We start from the raw sequence: 18,752 nt of genomic DNA on the forward strand, positions 1-18,752 counted from the left end.
CTGACAAGCCAGGGCACGGTGAGAGCCTCACCTGGGAAATGCAGCTGGAGGCGCCTGGGCCCAGGTGTCAGCCTGGGCAGCTCCCACAGTGCTGGGATTCCCTGGAAGATGCTCCAAGGTCAAGGTGCTCTAGGAGGGGGTCCAGTGTGAGAGGATGGGGCTCCCAGGGCTCAAGTCCTTCACCCAGGATGGCCGCCTGAGCCTCCTGCCACTCTCAGGGCCTTGCCCCTCCCTCTCCAGCAGTGTCCTGGGGAGGTGAACCCTCTGTCCTGGGCACTTCCGGGGATGCCCGATCCCTCCTCCCTCTGCTTCTCCTTCGAAGTCCAGGCTGACACTGACTCGGGGCAGCCCCTGTGCTCAGCAGAGTCTCAGGTTGGGGGGGGGGCTGGCACACTCAGGGCCCTGGTTCCTGGATGGGGCATCCCCAGCCTCCTGGAGGAGATGCTTTCCAGAGGGAAGGGGATTCTCACCTGCCTCAGGCCACAGCTCTGACCACGAGGCTGTCCTTGGCTCAGTGACAGAGTCTGCCGCATTGCAGAGACCACGCACCACCCATTATCCAGAACTCACACTCTGTGCAAAGGCTGTGTCCCTGGGATGTTTGCAGAGACCACTGGGCCTAAAGTTGAATTTCCCATCAATATTTCATGTAAACTTCTAAAAAGCACCAGAAAACCACACACGACTGAGAACCCCGATGATTTTCTGGTGCCTTTTACAAGTTTACATAAAATAATCATAGAAAAAAATAAATAAATAATGGAAGAGCTGAGAATGGCAATGGCTGGTCTATGTGAGGATGGGGAATGGCCTAGAAGGAGCAGCACCATGGCTGAAATGAGAGCAGATGTCCCGATGACGCCACAAGGGTGTGTGGTTGCTTAAATGACCCATCTGCTCCTACTGAAATAATTAACAAGTATTCTGATGACACAGTACATTATTTAGATGAAATGACCAGGATGGGACTAAGCAATTCTGGGGGACCCAGAGAGGAGATGATACGGTGGTTCTCTGGTCCACCTGTTGCTGAGTCAGGCGTCATCAATGATCTCTCAGCAGGGCCCAACTCAGTGCTATGCCAGGTTCCTAGAAGGCCCGCAGCCCTGCTGAGCATGGCCCAGGACAGACCACAGGTCAGAGAGGTTTGGGACAGTGGTCATATGGCCAGTCCCCAGGAAGGTGACTGTGATCATAGGCCTCAGAGGTTGAGGATAATTTTCTGACCAAAGACCCAACTTCTTCTTCAGTCATCTGTGCTGCCCCCACAGCTAGTGTGAGTGACATCTTTCGATGAGGAGTCCCAGAAGATAGAAATTTGCATGAACAACAAGCACTTACTGCCCCATAGGGCCTGGGAAGGAATAAGAGAAGCCTAGGGAGCCCAGCTGTGCTGTGGGCTCAGGAGGCAGAGCTCTGGGTGTCTCACCATGGCCTGGACTCCTCTCCTACTCCCCCTCCTCACTTTCTGCACAGGTGCTGCTCCTAGGCCCTGACCCAGGCTCAGTCACCATAGACCCCAAGTTGGCCCTGCCTTGAACCCTGTGCTAAGCCCAGACACAGCCTCAGGGTGGGACCCCTGGGAATGGGCTCTTCATCTTTAAACCCCCTCTTCTGTTTTCCTTGTAGGCTCTGCAGCCTCCTATGAGCTGACACAGCCACCCTCGGTGTCAGTGTCCCCAGGATAGACAGCCAGGATCACCTGCTCTGGAGATACATTGCCAGACAATTATGCTTATTGGTTCCAGCAGAAGCCAGGCCAGTCCCCTGTGCTGATCATCTATGAGGACAGCAAACGGCCCTCTGGGATCCCTGAGAGATTCTCTGGCTCCAGCTCAGGGACAGTGGCCACCTTGACCATCAGTGGGGCCCAGGTAGAGGATGAAGCTGACTACTACTGTTACTCATCAGACAGCAGTGGTAATCATAGCACAGTGACACTGGCAGATGGAGAAGTGAGACATAAACCCCTTCTTCATCTATTTTATCCTCTCCCTCCAGCCCCAGGAAGGCTGTGGACCAAGCCATAAGTAGGTCTGGCAGAGTTCACCTGGTTAGGAGATCCCTAAGCTGCATTTCCCTCCACTTCTCAGGGCAGACTTTACAAGAATGAGTCAGGAGTGGATTTGGGCCTAGCAGGACCAGACTGTCCTGTGTTTCCTTGCCCGTGGTTTGAGTTGTGAGTGGAGAGTATGAGTGGAAAGGCAGACACAGCGGGACATCCATGCAGGCATGAAAAGCCCAGAGCCACAGGGGAAACTTTCAGCTCTCAGTTCAATGCAGTTGTTTTAACTCTTGGAAGAAGCATTTCTCCAGTGCAACTAAGACTCCAGACTCATAGAGCCTGAGGTTGTGGGACAGGACATTAAATTTTGCTAATGGATCACTAAGGACATTTTTGAGTGGAGCCACTACAATTTCTTCCTTGATTCCTGGACTCATGGATCCTGACTGTGGGAGAAACAGTGCATATTGGGCACTGCTATACAGTGCCTGCCCCATCCTAAGATGTTGTCCAACTCTATATGTTTTTGCCATCCTGCTGCCACAGTAACTTAGTCTTCAAGCAGACACTAAGCCATTCATATAAGCCAGATGCCACAGAATATTGGTGAAGATGGTAAGACACTTGAATGCCATGAGGATGGGCCCATGGTTGCTGTTTATTTGCTGTGATTTGAGTTCCTTGGTCAAAGCCCCTGTGGAATGCCATCATGGTGGGTGAAGCATTCTGTAATCCAGAGATAAAAGGTTTGGCAGAAGCATTGCAGTCAAAGAAATCAAATCCCTATCTATACTAAGTGTCTGTTCTGGCAAGAGGAAAGAGCTATCCCTGCCATGATGGAACAGCTTTAATGAAATTAATATCAACTGGCATCCTATAGGGATCTTCCTGTTGGTCTTTGCTGTTGGCAGATGCTCACTCAGCAGTAGCTACAGCCAGGTCAGCTCTAGTGAGTGGTAGTCCACTTTGATGAGCCCATGGGCAGCCTCCTTTTCTGCAACCATGGGGCATTTGTTATTGAGCCAATTGGGCAATGACAGCAGTGGTTGGGGGAGACTGCCAGGTGTCTGCAGAGTCACCCATCCTACCAACCTGTTTAGCAAAATCAACTCCTTCTCATGTCAGACTTTACAAAACATTCACATAGGAGACAAATACCCTCATGCTTTCTGCTTGCTAACACATCTCTCCCTCAGACATAGTTGTGATCAATATTCTGATTGTATTTCCTGTGTCCCTGAACATCTTTGATCGTCTTCCAAGTCCCTGAGTCACAGCCCATGGATTAGGAACCTCTGCCCATCTCTCTTTGCAGATGACATGAACCAGGTATACTGCTCTAAGTTCTGCCTTAAGGAAAGTGTTCCTCCACCACTGCAGTTCAGGGAAGCCCAGAGGCCAGGTGGGATACTAGCACTGTCCACAGCAGGGATGGCTGTCTGTCCTGCAGAAACCTCTGTATCCTGAGCCTGAGTACCTCCTCTTAGGCAACTGGTCCTAGGAAGCCCCACAGGAGGCCCAGGCTGTAAGGTGAGAGGATGGCCATGGGGCAGGAGTTGGGCCATGTCTATTTGGCCACCTCTTCATGCAACTTATTTGTGCCTTGATCCATCAGGTCTCAGGGACAGCCCGGCCATGTGATGGGGAGGCCACCGCAAATGGCCACCTGGGACTGGGGGTCAGATAATACTCAGCTCATTGGCAGCTTGTGTCCTATGGTGAGCTCTGTGGCCACAGTCATGAAGAGCCCCGGCTGAGGCCCAGGAGCTCCCACAGTCTTTCTCTGATGGAGCTTTCTGCTCATTTAGAAAAATAACAATGAGGAGGTTGCTCGCCTACCTCAGGTCTAGGGACACTAGGACCACCTAGACCACATCCATGATCTTGTCTGATTATTCTGATTCCTTGTTGGCTCAGCTGTGCATTACTGTAACCAAGCCACCACATCTTAGGCACTAAAATAGCACTACTTGGCCCCCGCCTACCCTGGGATCCTGTCAACCACATCTTGGTACCCAATTCAGTTTTAGCACCACTAAGAGAAATCTATTTTTATATTGAGAACAGGAAACATTAGTTATTTCCACTGTGGAAATTTTATAAGACAATAGTGTGGAAATGTTTTAAAAGACATTTTACGAACAGTGAAAGACCTTCCATTAAATCACTCAATAAATTGCTCCGTGAATGGCCAGCCCAAAACCTGAGTTCAGACCAGGCACCGCCTTGGTGTTGGGACCTTCTGGGAATGAGTCTCTGTCACCAACCCCTCTCTAACCTCCTCTCTGCCCAGCCCTGTGCCTCCTACATGCAGGGACAGCTCCCCTCAGTGTCAGTGGCCCTGGGACAGATAACCACGATCATATGCTCTGGAGATAACCTCAGAATAAACACGCATTTTGGAACAAGCAGAAGCCAAGGCAGGCCTCAATATTGGTCCTCTAATATAACAGCAACCAACCCTCGGAGACCTCTCCTTAATTTTTAGGCCACAAACTAGGGAACATGGCCACCCTATCAGCAGTGCCCAGGCCAGGGACCAAGCTACTACTGTGCCTCAGATTGTGGCAGTGGGGGCAGCTGGCAGGGACTCACAGTGACACAGACAGATGGGGACTTGCAACACAACTGTCCCACCTCGGCCTGGTTCTCATTCTCACCTGCCCTCTGAGCAGCTGAAGGTCAGACCTCAGGGTCAGGTGTCCTCTCTGGTCCTAACCTGGCCCCTGCAGGGCTGGAGATTTGGAACAGCTTTTCCATACTCTCAGGGCCTACATGTGTTCAATAAAACCTGTACAGGTGGAAGCTCATTAAAGCTGCAAGGACCTTTTACAGGTTTGTAGTACACATGAAGACTTTAGGAATCCATATAGTGTCACGGGGCTCCATGTATAATCACACATCACACAGGGAAGGAGAGAACTGTTTCACAGGATGCAATCCTGCTAGAATTCCTTTTTCTTGGGTAGAAGCAGCTTAGTGGAGCCTGTGTCTCCTCTGGTTTCCTAAATGTGTTGACCCCACATTCTAATGGGGCACCTGAGGCCTAAGGAGGACAGGAGACCCAGCCCCTGTGGGCCTCGAGGCCCTTCTTGTCCTGACATTTCACAGAGACTGCAGAGGAAGTGCAGACCCAACCTGTGGTCCCACCTGGGGACTGTCTTCAGGGAACACTGATCTTTCACAGTCCCCAAGTTCCCAGCACCTTCCCCCGTAGGTCTGACCTGACTGGGTGTGTCTCCAGCTCCCTAACAGCTTGGATTTCATCTTTGGAGTCTGGCCTGCTTTCTGAGGCACTCACTAAGAAACCCTTGGTTCCAAGTGCAGGGCTTGCCCCTCTGCTCCATGTCCCAGGGCTGCAGGCACAAGGTGCAGGTCCTACAGGGTGAGGCTGGCACCCTCTTCCAGGAGGGCTCTCTCATCCCAGGCCCCAGGGACAGGTTCACTGGGCTTTCTTTTCTTACTTGGAATCTCTCAAGACTTTTTGTTTCCTTCTTTAAGAGTACAACTGCTTTTTGGTGAAATCATGTGTATACATCAAAGTTAACAGATTACTATCACAAGCACATATATACACAGACCCTCTCCCTAGGTGGGGTAACTGTGGACAGTCTGCCATAGTCGTCTTTCTCTCTCTGTCATTATCACAAGTGAGAATATTAATAGCACTCTTCTATGCAGACCATATCATATTCTCCAGCTGCACAAGAATGATTCTTACAGTTGCTTAATTTCCTGCCTTTCAGGACCCTGAAATTTCCCATGTTCACATTTGGTTGCCATTTCTCTCTGATCCAATAGTATTCCTTAGAAGTCGAGGCTTATGAAGCATTTTGCAAAAACTTCCACAAGAAAACTCAAGTTCCTGGTGCACAGCTGGACCATGTTCATTGCGTGCAGCAGAACCTTGTTCCAGTGTTGAGTCCATTTTATGTTTTAACCATCAAAGGGACGGGCATTATGACTTTTGGGCACTGAGTCGATGGAGGGAAGATAGCAGCCGATGATGACCTTAGGCACTGACATGTATGCGGCCAGTGTCTATAGATGGATTTGGAAGTTGAAGGTGCTGCTCATTCTGCAGATGGAATTTCCAGGACCGAATCTCAGCCATGCAGCCACTAGCACTTGGCAGACGCTCTGTAAGAGGAAGCCCTTCACTGCCAATCACACCCATTACACGGGTGAAGATGAGAGAGACTTTTAATAGCTATTAACTCTCAAAACAAACTGAGGAATAAACTCAGGTTCACAAAGTGACTTTGAGGGAACAGCCTGAGGAAGCAAGTTAATTAGCAGCAGCAGGTTTTGCCCAGAGCAGGAGGAATCGCAGGATCAGTGAGGATCTAGTGATACCATGGTATGGAGGTGCAGCGAAGCATGGTGACATTCAAGAAAACCTGTTCTCTACAAACACCTACCTACCCACAGGCACAGCAGATACCCCAGCTATGCCAAGGGCTCTGTCTTCCTCTAGAGTAAGAGCCTGGTAGCAACCACATGTCCTCTGAAAGGCAGGTGCCTCATCAGTCAGCTCTGCACAACTGAAACAAAAGGAAAACTACCAGAGAACTTTCCAGAAAACCATCAACCTGCTTGTGCTGGTGCATTGATGCTGACCTAGGATCAATGGAAGCAACAGAAGATTAATTTCCCCGTGGCTACATGATGGACACCGGGAGGGAAGTGTGGAGCCAGATTAACCAGCACTCTAAGTGGCTTCAGCCCCAGGTAAGCAGGAACAAGTGAGGGGGCTGAACCCACTTGTGTCTAATCAATCCCAGCCTCAGCAGCTGCATCCTGGAGACCACCAGGGCGTGTGTGTGCTCAGCCCCTCCCAGATTGCTGAGCGTAACCAGGAAATTGCCCTCCACACACCTGTCTGCACCACATACCTGCCCGCACCACACACCTGCCCCCAGCTCCTCACTTACAAGACAGTATCAAATCAGACAAGGATTGGTCTGGGTCCCAGATCCCCTCAGGTTGCCGCCATCCTCTCAGATCCCCACACAGCAGACTCTTCCCCTCACACTCCTGTTACAGGTTACTCTTCTCCAATATGATGGGGGTTTGCTTTCACTCTTTCTGTATTTTTTGTATTTTCATGGGTAAGCTAAGCCCCTTATAGCCGGTCTTGAGTCAGGCAGGGGCCACACAGAGAAGAGGGATTCCTCCCCTGGGGCCAGCAGTCCATGGATCGAGGCATCAGGGACCTGAGCGGCAGGTTCTGTTCCTATGCCTGAACCCAAGAGGCCCCTGAGCCTCCAGCAGCCAGTATGGAGCAGCCATCAGAAGGGCAGCAGAGAGTCGCCTGGGAAAGCCACCTGGGGATGGGGTGGGCCTGGGCATCAAGGAGATGCTGACATGCAGGGAGGGTCAGTGACCACGACCTGACAACTGGAGGGAAATAGGGCCTTCTTTTTCTACACTATTGTCCTTGACACTGATGTAAAAATTGTAGAATCAAATTTTATCTTCAGCTCTTGCAGATGCTCCTACTTCCCCGACAAAGGTCCAGGCACTTAACTTCCCCACACACCCTCTCCTCACACAGCCAGTTGTGCTAAAATGCTGTCCCTGTCACACACACTGTCCTTCCAGAGGTTACACATGTTCCCCTCCCTGCCCTTTGCCGTGGGAGCCCCTGTCCTGTAGACACGGCAGCTTCTCCTTTCCTGGCTGCATCCCATCTCCACTGTGCCTGGGCATTCCCATCTCTCTCCTGGGAAAGCTGCCAAGTCACAGCTCTAGATTTCCTTGTGAGGCACAAAATAGTTGCTCATTAACCTTCTGTTGACTTAATTAAGTTTTTAATTACTTGATTTGTTTTCCCCAGCAACTGAAGACGCCTTAGTCATTATAAACATTCACTTCCAGGGGTCTTGCAGTTTGCTGACCCCTCTCATTCTCTCATGCAGCAAACATTATCTTGACCTCCTTATCTGTCCCTGGTCCTCACAGCACCCTGGGGACACTGGGGCACAGCATCTATGACCTGCCCTAGAGCTCACAGCCAATGCAGACACTTACAGCATCCCATGGATCTTCCAACACTCCGTGTGCACTTGGCAACCAAGAAATTTTTTCTTCTCTAGCACTGAGGAACTGTGCCCTGGGGTGGGGCCTGTACCTATCCAAGGCAGGCGCTGTCACCTGGAGAGTGGGGACAAAGAGGGTCTTTGCATTAGGTTCTGGAAAGTGTCTCCAAAAATGGATTTAGACCTACACGCAACATCTCCTCTCTGACACAAATTATTTATGATCAGGACACATCTAGAGGCCTACACGAAAATTCACCACCTCCCTCCTGAGCCAGGGTGGAATAGAGGAGGGGACTGGGGACCCCAGATAATTTCTCTGTCACCACTGTGACTCTATGGCCACCTCCTGCAAGTCAGGGACAATCCTATAGGAGGGGCTTCATATATCCTAGGAAAAACACCCGAAGTCACCTATGAGCTATACCATGACCAAGTGAGCCCAGGAGTGGGGTTGAGCACAGGGTGGTGTGGAGATATCTGCAGGAACTGTGGAACCAGTTTGTAAAGGAGATACTGTAGGCTGAGTGGGGGGAGTGCAAGGCCACTCCTCCCCTTCTCTGCATCCTTTGGGGCTGAGCACTTCTCTAGAAACCACAGATCTCCTTCAGCAGCAGCCCCTGACTCTGCTGATTTGCATCACAGGCTGCTCTCTTCAGCAAGGGGTAAGAGAGGCCTGGGAGGAGCCTGCCCAGCCTGGGCCTCAGGAAGCAGCATCAGGGGTGCCTAAGCCATGGCCTGGACCACTCTCCTTCTGAGCCTCCTTGCTCACTTTACAGGTGCTGCCCTCAGTGTCCCAGCCACCTGCCCAGCCCCAGGGCTCTGGGTCCAGCCTGGCCTGACAGTGACCTCAGCAGGGCCCTGCCTGTGGTATGCAGGATGCTCATGATCCTGCTGCAGGGGGAGGGGCTGCTGGGGGTGAAATGTCCCCATACTGTTCTTCTGTGCTCATGATCCCCTGAGGACACTTTTATTCCTGAAACTCAGGCCAGGCAGGTGGCAAGGCGTTCTTGGGCTGAGCCCCTCAGTTTCAAGTCTATTCTATTCTCTCCCCTTTTCTTGCAGGCTCTGTGGCCTCCTATGAGCTGACTCAGCCACTCTCAGTGTCAGTGGCCCTGGGACAGATGGCCAGGATCACTTGTGGGGGAAACACTATTGGAAGAAAATATGTGTACTGGTACCAGCAGAAGCCAGACCAGGCCCCTGTGCTAGTCATCTATCAGGATAGCCAGCAGCCCTCTGGGATCCCTGAGTGATTCTTTGGCTCCAACTCGGGGAACACAGCCACTCTGACCATCGGCGGAGCCCAAGCCGGGGATGAGGCTATTACTGTCAGGTGTGGGACAGCAGCACTGCACACAGTGACACAGGCAGATGAGGAAGTGAGACACAAACCCTTTCCCCATCTGTGTCACCCTCTTTCTCTAATTCCAGGAGTACTATGAACAAAGCCATAAGCGGATCTGGTTCAATTTTCTTTAATCTCTGCCCCCAGCCTGTCCCTCCCTCCAGTGCTTCAGGCGGGGTCTGCAGAAAGTGCATCAGAAGTTCATTTAGGGTGATGTGACGGACTGGTGTTTTGGTGACTCAGCTGTGAATTGGGAAAATAGGGCCTGTATGGAACATCAGACTGAGGTAGACATCCACAGTTGGCTCTGGATTTCCATAGGTGGTGACAGGCCAGTCCTTGCTCCGAATGTCCTAGATCAGTCCCCAAAACTGCTCAGCTCAGGCTCCTGTGTTAGCCAGGGCAGAAAACAGACTCCTCTGGGTTTATGCCCTGCCTCAGCGAGGTTAGGTTTCATGACTGCCTGAGGCCAACATCTCAAGACTCTGCCTCAATATAGGAGGACCTAAAAATCCTCCCAGCTCCACAGCTCCCCGTAGGAAACACTGAGGCCTCAATGAGGATCGGGGTCTCCTGCCCGGTGTTGCCTCCCTCACCTCCTTTCACATCCTCTGTGCATGCAATTCTTCATCTAAGAGTCTGCTTCCAGGGAACCCAAATTAAGATCACCAGCCATCCCCAACATGGGCCATGTGGGAAACTCAGGAGGCCACAGTACACTGGAAAGCAACCTAAATTAGCATTGTGAGTATCCATATGCCCAGTGAGATCTGAGTGTTTCTTGCATTTGTATGGAATGAAAAGGGAGCCTGAGTCGCCAGGTGCTCTGGGTTCTGAGGGAGAGTTGGAGTCAGATCTCCCTGCACAGAAACCTGGGGCAGGAGGAGCTGCCTCAACCATGCAGGGACCACAGATGCACCCACAGGGTGAGCTGCAGGATGGACACTGCCCACCTCCACCCCCCACCCCCTGGGCAAAAAAAAATCATTTTTTCCACCCCTCCTTCAGCCTATCCAAGTTGACACTTATAAAGCCACCGCAGCCCACGCTTGTCAACAGGAAACCCATTCGCATCTCCATCAGCCACACAATCTCCACAGAGTCTTCAAAACATAATAACAGTAGCCATGCAAGGTATAGAAAATGTCTCCTAAATCATTGTACTTAGATTACATATGAAAATGATACTTTTTGAAATACTAAGTAAATAAAATATATTTAAATTCATTGACTTCTTCTCTTTGTATGTCTAACGTGGTAACTAGACAGTGGGATTCCCATGAGGCTCACATCATATTGTGACTGAACAGTGCTGGTCTGCAGGAAGCCCCATCTCCATCCATAGGTCATCAGTGTGAACCCAGGGAGAGGTGCTGGTATAAGAGAGATGAGAATCCAGGGGTGAACCACATGCTTGTGCAGGGGACTGAGCCTTCACTTTGAGCCAAAGAAGTTTCCTTTCCTATCTTCAATCCTGAACAAGAGGACATCTTTTTGTTTCCAGGTTTGTGTCACTTCAGGTTTGGGGATGGCTGGATCCCAGCCAGGGGACACTGAGAAATCCAGAAGTCTCACACTGACTGTTGTATTTCATCTGCTGGGGCCATCCCAAACCACTGCATACCATTTCCTTTCCTGGTGCTCAAATAGCTGCTCCATGCACTTGTCATGGTTTCAGAGATGAATCCAGGTGGGAAGACAGGATAGTGTATGTTATAATATTTAAATAGAACCTGAATCCCTTAATAGTTATTTTAATATGGAACATTCAAAGAGTCGTGTCATAGGCAATGGGAAAAGATGAAGAAAATTAAAAGCATTTTGAGGAAAAAACAGAAATGTATTTATCGAATGTGTGTGTGTCTTCAGTGTTGCGGGATTGAGAGTGGCCAGCATTAGGTTGCCCTGAGGATGTGCTCAGATGGGGGAAAGGAAGAAAGCAGGAAACACGCATCTCTGTGATCTGACACATAAATCACAGTAATGGAAATAAATCTTTCAATAAATCAAACATTCACAATAAATATCACTCTGGTACACACAGAAAGGCCTGTCAGCAAACTTGCCCTTTGTCCTGCTGGGTCTTATCCCCACGGATGACCTGTGTGCAGAGTGGACTCTGTGGTCTCCATTTCTCAGGCTGAGAACCAGAGGGTGGGAAGGACAAGTCGCCTGCTTGTGAGTGGGAAGGGCAGGATTGGAAGCAGCGGATTCAGATTCAGGACTGCAGCCCTAGTCGGTGCTCCTTGTTCCCTCCACGGGGTCCCTCCCACACATGCCCCGTGTGGATGCGGGTGCACTGCCTGGGGTAGCTGATGTGCTCCAGGGATTCAATGCTGCAGCTGCTTCAGCACAAAGCGTTGGGGTGGGGATGGGACGAGGCTGCAGCTGGGGAGACCAGAGACCAACACCACCCAGCAGAGGTTTCCACGGGGTGGGCAGCCCCATTTCCTGAGAATAGAGAGAACCTGGCAATGGGTGCCAGGAAGAGGACACTTCAAGGTGTGCCCACGCCTGGAGGTTCACAGACACAGGCACCACACAGCAGAGACACTGAGGGCCAGGAGCTCACTCAAGCGAGGGGCTTCAGCAGATCTTTCTCTCCTGAGCAAATCACGTGCAAAGAAATCAACTTCCTGTCATCAGAATAGACAATCAGGGTACTTTAGTCTCCTTGGCTAAGCCCCGCTGTCAAGGGAAACAGAAGTCTCTGAGCCCAGGCCCAGGTGAGGGTGGGGTGAGGAGAGGAGCTCAGGACGCAGATTTGCATGGAGGCTGCACCCTCCTCTGAGGCAGAGGGGATAAGACAGGGCTGGGGCAGGCCCAGAGCTGGGGTCTCAGGAGGCAGCGCTCTCGGGACGTCTCCACCATGGCCTGGGCTCTGCTCCTCCTCACCCTCCTCACTCAGGGCACAGGTGATCCCTCCAGGGAAGGGGATTCAGGGGCCCCTGGGCTGATTCTTGGTCTCCTGCTCCTCAGGCTCACGTGGGCCCAGCACTGACTCACTAGAATGTGTTTCTCCCTCTTTCCAGGGTCCTGGGCTCAGTCTGCCCTAACTCAGCCTCCCTCTGTGTCTGGATCTCCTGGACAGTCGGTCACCATCTCCTGCACTGGAACCAGCAGTGACATCGGTGGTTATAACTATGTCTCCTGGTACCAACGGCACCCAGGCACAGCCCTCAAACTCGTGATTTATGGTGTCAGTAATCGGCCGTCAGGGGTCTCTGATCGCTTCTCTGGCTCCAAGTCTGGCAACACGGCCTCCCTGACCATCTCCGGGCTTCAGGCTGAGGACGAGGCTGATTATTACTGCAGCTCATATTCAAGCAGCTACCATCTCCACAGTGGTCCAAGTTCATGGGGAAATGAGACCAAAACCTGCCCTGGGCTCTCAGGTTCCCTTTTTGTTCTGAAGATACTTCCTCAACTGGTGCAAGCGGCTTCCTGTAGCACAGTCTTCACAATTCTCAGCTCCTCTCCTTCCCCACTATGAAGTCCAAAAGAAAACTTGCGCTGTGGTTTCTCTTCTGGGACAGTGACAGTTTCCTGATGATTGTGTGTTGTAGTCCCTGAATTGCTACTCTTCTCAGCTCTTCAAATGCAGGGGACAGTGACAAGGAGCTGTCTGATTCCCTGCTGTTTTCAGGAACATCCTCATCCTAAATGCATCCCCCACTTTCTCACTGTGCAGACCAATCTGGACAGAAGTCATTAGAGGGAGTTTCCAGAAACTGCATCTTACTCCACTCTGTGTCCTCCACGCTCTTGTGAAGATGGCCCTCCTGGCTGGGCTGTTACTCCGTACCTCTGTCTGGAGGCAGTGACCACTGAGGGAAGATCTCAAGATGTTTCTGAGAAATTAGTAACAAAGAGGAAGCTGTTGTTTTTCTTATTTCTGCTCCTCCTCTTTGCCCCAATACCTCAGGTTGCTGAGCTAGGAGATTTTGAGTGACAGGCTCAGTTCTCTCAGAATCCCCCTCCCCTCACATCACTGAGCCCCTGTCCTGGAAAGGCCCCACATGTGGACGGTCTCCCCATAGAATGGGAGATTCCCATGTGGCTCTACAGGGTAGAGTTAGCCTGAGTCCATTCCTTCTTCCTCATTGACATCCAGCATTTCTAATTTCCACGGGCGTCAATACTTTTGTAACTGAAACCTTTATTAATCTACTAATGGTGATAATTTAGAAAATATTCAGACATGAGCTGGATCCAATAAATTTTCTGAGCCTGTTATTAAACATAAGTATTATTGTATGTATTTTGGCTTCATAAACTTCAAATAAACAGATTGTATTTAAAACAAAGTAACCATTTTAGTATATGTGTATCCTATATCATCATGTTGTGTACCTGAAATACGCACAAAATGTGTTTCAAAGACAAAAGTGTATTCATTGCCTATTGCTGCATAAAAGTTACTCCTTATATTCAGCATGTTAAGACAGCACATGTGATCGTGTCGCTTTGGTGCATCTAGATTTTGGGAGCAGCTTGGTTTGCTGGTTCTGGCTCCAGACTGGTCATGAAGTTGCAGCCAAGCTGTCAGGCAGGGCTGCATTCCGAGACCAGAGCAGGTGGCCAGGCTCAGCCTGAGGGGGGTTCCACTGTCCCTAACCTTTTTGGCAGATGTAGATCAGCTCAGGGTATAAGGAGAAAGTGATGTGTAAGGCCACTGTCCGGTTCCTTTATGTCAAAGACCATCCCATACATGTATAATTTTTTCTTTCCTCAGACATCTTATGCATAGAGCCCTGCCCCATTTATTCTAAACTGTAACATATTCCAGGGCAGAGTTTAGGCCAATTATCTTCTAATGGTTATCACCATGATTTTGATCTCACAAGAAACAGGGCAGTGAACACCTCTATGCAGACTCCTTGTAGTTCACGTGTGGATATGACCATAGGATAAATTTCTAGAAGTCCAATTGCTGGATCAAAAGGTTGTATGTTTGTAATTTTCACCCATTATTCTCAGATTCCTCTCCAGTGGGGTCCCACCAATTTACAATGTCAGCCATAAATATTTGATCAGAGTACACTGTTGAGACTTTACATTTTTGCCAACCCATCAGATTGAAAAATGTTATCATGTTATTGTTTTATTTTTGATTTCTCTTCTTCTGTTTAAGGTTTAGCATTTTCTCAAATATTTCAGTGGTCTTTATTTTATAGAATTCAGTAAACTTTTTCTTAAATGCCCAGAGGAAAATGATTTTAGTCTTAGTGGTCACAGATGGTGGCTCACAGCTATAATCCCAGCCCTTTGAAAGGCCGAGGTGGGCAGATAGCTTGAGCCCAGGAGTTCAAGACCAGTCTGCGCAACATGGTGAAACCTCATCCATTAAACTAAATAAAATTAATTAATTGTTTTAAAAGTACTTTAGTCTTTGTTGCTCAAGAGTGACATTTGCAGGTACACAACCATTTAAAAGTACAGAAATGACTCTCAGTTCTAGGACCATTTTCTGAGTCTCTTGTTAAACACAGCCATTAAAAATAGGCGGCAGGTCAGGAAAGGCCCACTGGATGTAGCTTAATTGTTCCTGGTTTGTAGGGGCAGGTGAAGTTTGATAATTCCACCAGCATAAGTGCTAGGTGGAGATCTCTTGATGATTTCACCTCCTATAGCGGCCAGGGGTGTTTCTTTGGATGAGAATATACGTGTATCTATTTATTTGATTGGATCTTGAGTCTACCCAAGACAGCCCCGTGTCACAATCTCATAACTTTTATCTTCATCTGTTTGCTCTGAGTCATATGATAGTTTTAGCATAATAGGAACACACTCGCCCTAGATGGAAAAGCAGAGGGAGAGGGAAGGACAAACGGGCAAGGAAGCTTGCACTACATATGGAATAATCCAGCGCAGGCTCAGAGAAAAAGGTCTTAAAATCAGCTGTGTACCTGAAACCAAAAACATGGAAGATTATTGAAGTTCTGGGGATTTTAAGTGAATAAGGTTTAAGTTTTCATCATACTGCAATTTTATATAAAGCATAAACACTGTAAAACTCAGAACGTAACAATGGATTAAAAAAGAGCTTAAGATTTTAAGCTGTAATGACCCCAAAACAAGTCGCCAGGAAAGGAACCTTATAGCGGAAATGTGTTATTCTACAAATCATCATTTTCTGTCAAAGTAGATTTTTTTCCCTTTTTCTTAGGTATAAGGAAACATTTCATGAAACATCCTTTTTTCCCACTGTGAAGAGTACCATTATCCCACAAAAACACTAGAACATTAAGGAGGAAACAATTGCACTTTTGTATCAATATTGAGAAGTTTCTTTATTAACACATCAGTATGCTCATGCTCAATGATAAAATTGGATTTAGTAATTTAATATGCTTACAATAGATTAATTTTTTTCTTTGGGCATTTTTGTCTGATTTATCTTAGTTAACTCAGACATACTGTGTTCTAAAAATGACTCAATTTTTGATATTTTTTGTTTTATTTTCTATATCAATTATGGCTCTTTTCCAAACACTGCCAGAGATATCCCATGGCTACTCATTATTCAATTCAATTTTATAGGCATTTGAATTATTTGATATTACTCTAAATTATTTCAAGAATGCACAGATGTGACTTCCTCCACATCTAGCTCACAAACATTGCTGATGCTGACTCACTCATCTCTTTCAATCTTAATAAAGTAGGAGTTTACTTTTCTGGACCCACAGAAGGTAACAGGAGTGAGGAGGCAGAACCTCCAAAAGCTGCTATCCTTTAAACCCTCAGGGTGAATCACACCTGGAGTCTCACCCACATTTGATTTTGATGGTATATAAATAAGAGTTAAGTCTTAGAGTTGGTTGTGAGTTAGTTGAGGATTCAGTTAGTTTGGGCTGTTGGGATGGGGTGAATGTATTTTACAAGTGAGAATGAAAAAAGTTTTGGAGTTCATGGGGTGCGGGGTTATTGGCTGAATCCTGTCCCTTAAAATTCATGCAATAAAGTGCTAATACACAGTGTGTAACTGAATGTGGAGAGAGAGTTTTTAGAGGGAATTAAGTGAAAATGAGGCCATGAGGGTGAATTCCAATCCAATCTGACTGGTGTCCTCCTAAGAAAAGAAAATTTGCACACACAGAAGTGAGACACCAGAGATGAGCGTGCAAAGACCACATGAGGACACAGCAAGGAGGCAGCCACCTGCAAGGCAAGGAGAGAGGCCTCAGGGGAAACCAAACCCACCAACACTTTCACCCTGGACTTTTCAGCTTCAGCACTGAGAAAATAAGTGTCTGTTGTTTAGGCCACCAGCTCTTTGGCATCTTATCATGGCAGCTCTAGCAAATGAAAACAAGAGGGACCCCAGAGGCCAGGGATGAGGAAGGAGGAGATGGAGCAGGGTGCAGGAGGCACAACAGGGAGGAGCTGGAAGATCAGGCTCTGAGGTGCATCCCCTGGGTGGAATCGTAACTCCACTCAGTACTGCCTGGGGACTTGAAGAAAAATGTTTAACCTTCTAATATTGATTCCCAAAAGAAGATTGGATCTTGAGAACAGGACTCATCCTCCTATTCCTATTATAAAAGTGTTCTTGAGGTCACGCTTGTAACACATTTATTCTGCGTCCAGCAGGGGGAACTGCCAGCCTTCATTTAGGGCCCTAATGACTCCAAGTCCCCTGATAATGCTCAAGTGCAAAGGGCATGACTGGTGCTTCTTTTGAGACCCCTTCTCTTGGGTAAAATGTATTCTCCACTCATGACTGTCACCTAGTCCTTCTACAGACAAGAGCTCAGATAAATGCTCTGGAAAATGGAGAAGAAATTTGCATCTGCTTCTCACCAGGGAGCCACCCAAAAAGCCAAAATAGGGAAGGAAGTAGATTTGCATGATGAGGTTCCACTTCCTACGATAAGAGATGCCTGGTGGCCTCTCCCCAGCAGTGGGTCCAGAGGCAGAGCTCTGGGGCATCTCCACCATGGCCTGGACCCCTGCCCTGCTCACCATTCTCACTCTCTACACAGGTGTTTTCTCCCAGGGCTCAGCCCGCAATGAGACCAACGTCAGCCTGGCCCTGACCTTCAGCTCAGCACAGGGAGTGATGCAGTGTGGGGCTCTGGGAATGAGACCTTCAATCTCAGACTCACCTCTTCTGTCTTCTTTTGTAGTTTCTGTGACCTCCTCTGAGCTAACTAAGGTACCTGCAGTGTCTGTGACCTTGAAACGGATGGCCAGGATGACCTGTCAGAGAGACAGCATAGAAGATTCTTATTCACTTGTACCAGCAGAAGCCAGGCCGGGCTCCTGTACTGGTTATCTATGATAAAATCAACCAGCCCTCAGGGATCCCTCAGCAGTTCCCTGTATCCAACTCACGGGGAATGGCTGCAGTGACCATCACCGGGGCTTAGGTTGAAGATGTGCCTATTATTGTCAGTTGGTAGACCTCAGTGGTACTTATCCCACAGTGACACAGGCAGATGGGGAAGTGATAAACTCCTTCCCGATCTGTGTCACCTTCTTTCTCCAGCCCCAGAAAGACTGTGGACAAACCTACGAGCAGGTATGGCTCAGTTTACCTAGATCTAAGATCCCCAGGCTGCCCTTTCCTTGGACCTCCAGACAGGCTGTGCAGAAGGTGGGTCAGGAGTTGATATACAGACAGTTATTATAAGTTTATTCATTTTTTTCAAGAAGTAGAAGAATAACTAAACATGTTAACTAAAAACATGTTCATGTTTTTCCAAAAAAAAGGGAAAAATTGGAATTGCAGAGATGAAAACCACAATATCTAAGATTTAAAAAATAAACTGGGTAAGACAGACAAGTTAGATGCTGCAAAAGAAAAGATTAACAAAATATATAATGTAGCGATAGAAACTGTTCAAAATAAAAAAGATAAGGAAAAAATAATGATGAAAATGAACAGAACATCAGTGAGTTGTAGGGCAACTTCAACAGCCTAACATATGTATAACTGAAGTCTTTGCAATAGAAATGGGGTGGAAGGGGAATAAAAAATATTTGAATCAATAATGGCCAAACCTTTTCCACAACTGGTGAAAACCATAAACTGAAATATTCAAGAAGCTCAACAAAACTCAAGTACAGGAAACATGAAGAAAACAACTGCAACATCTGTCACAATCAAATTAATAAAATCCAGCGATGAAGTGTCACTTAATAAGGGTAAGAGCCGGGGGGCGGAGCAAGATGGCCGAATAGGAACAGCTCCAGTCTCCAACTCCCAGCGCGAGCGACACAGAAGACCGGTGATTTCTGCATTTTCAACTGAGGTACTGGGGTCATCTCACTGGGGAGTGCCAGACAATTGGTGCTGGTCAGCTGCTGCAGCCCGACCAGCGAGAGCTGAAGCAGGGTGAGGCATTGCCTC

At 48.4% G+C, this 18,752-nt stretch overlaps 1 pseudogene and 2 gene segments (V, D, J or C); all 3 read left to right on the forward strand.

Moving 5' to 3' along the window:
- Window positions 1–1,371: 1,371 nt before the first annotated feature.
- On the forward strand, window positions 1,372–2,030 carry LOC117096503. The segment is given in 2 exon segments: window positions 1,372–1,476; window positions 1,630–2,030. Coding segments are annotated over 2 exon segments (447 nt in total).
- A 6,532-nt stretch (window positions 2,031–8,562) lies between these two features.
- LOC117096586 lies at window positions 8,563–10,539 on the forward strand (annotated as a pseudogene).
- A 1,636-nt stretch (window positions 10,540–12,175) lies between these two features.
- Window positions 12,176–13,713, forward strand: LOC117096572. The segment is given in 2 exon segments: window positions 12,176–12,309; window positions 12,427–13,713. Coding segments are annotated over 2 exon segments (507 nt in total).
- Window positions 13,714–18,752: the final 5,039 nt, after the last annotated feature.

The sequence above is a fragment of the Trachypithecus francoisi genome, unplaced genomic scaffold (assembly GCF_009764315.1).
Source record: "Trachypithecus francoisi isolate TF-2019V2 unplaced genomic scaffold, Tfra_2.0 Lachesis_group14, whole genome shotgun sequence".
Lineage (NCBI taxonomy): Eukaryota > Metazoa > Chordata > Mammalia > Primates > Cercopithecidae > Trachypithecus > Trachypithecus francoisi.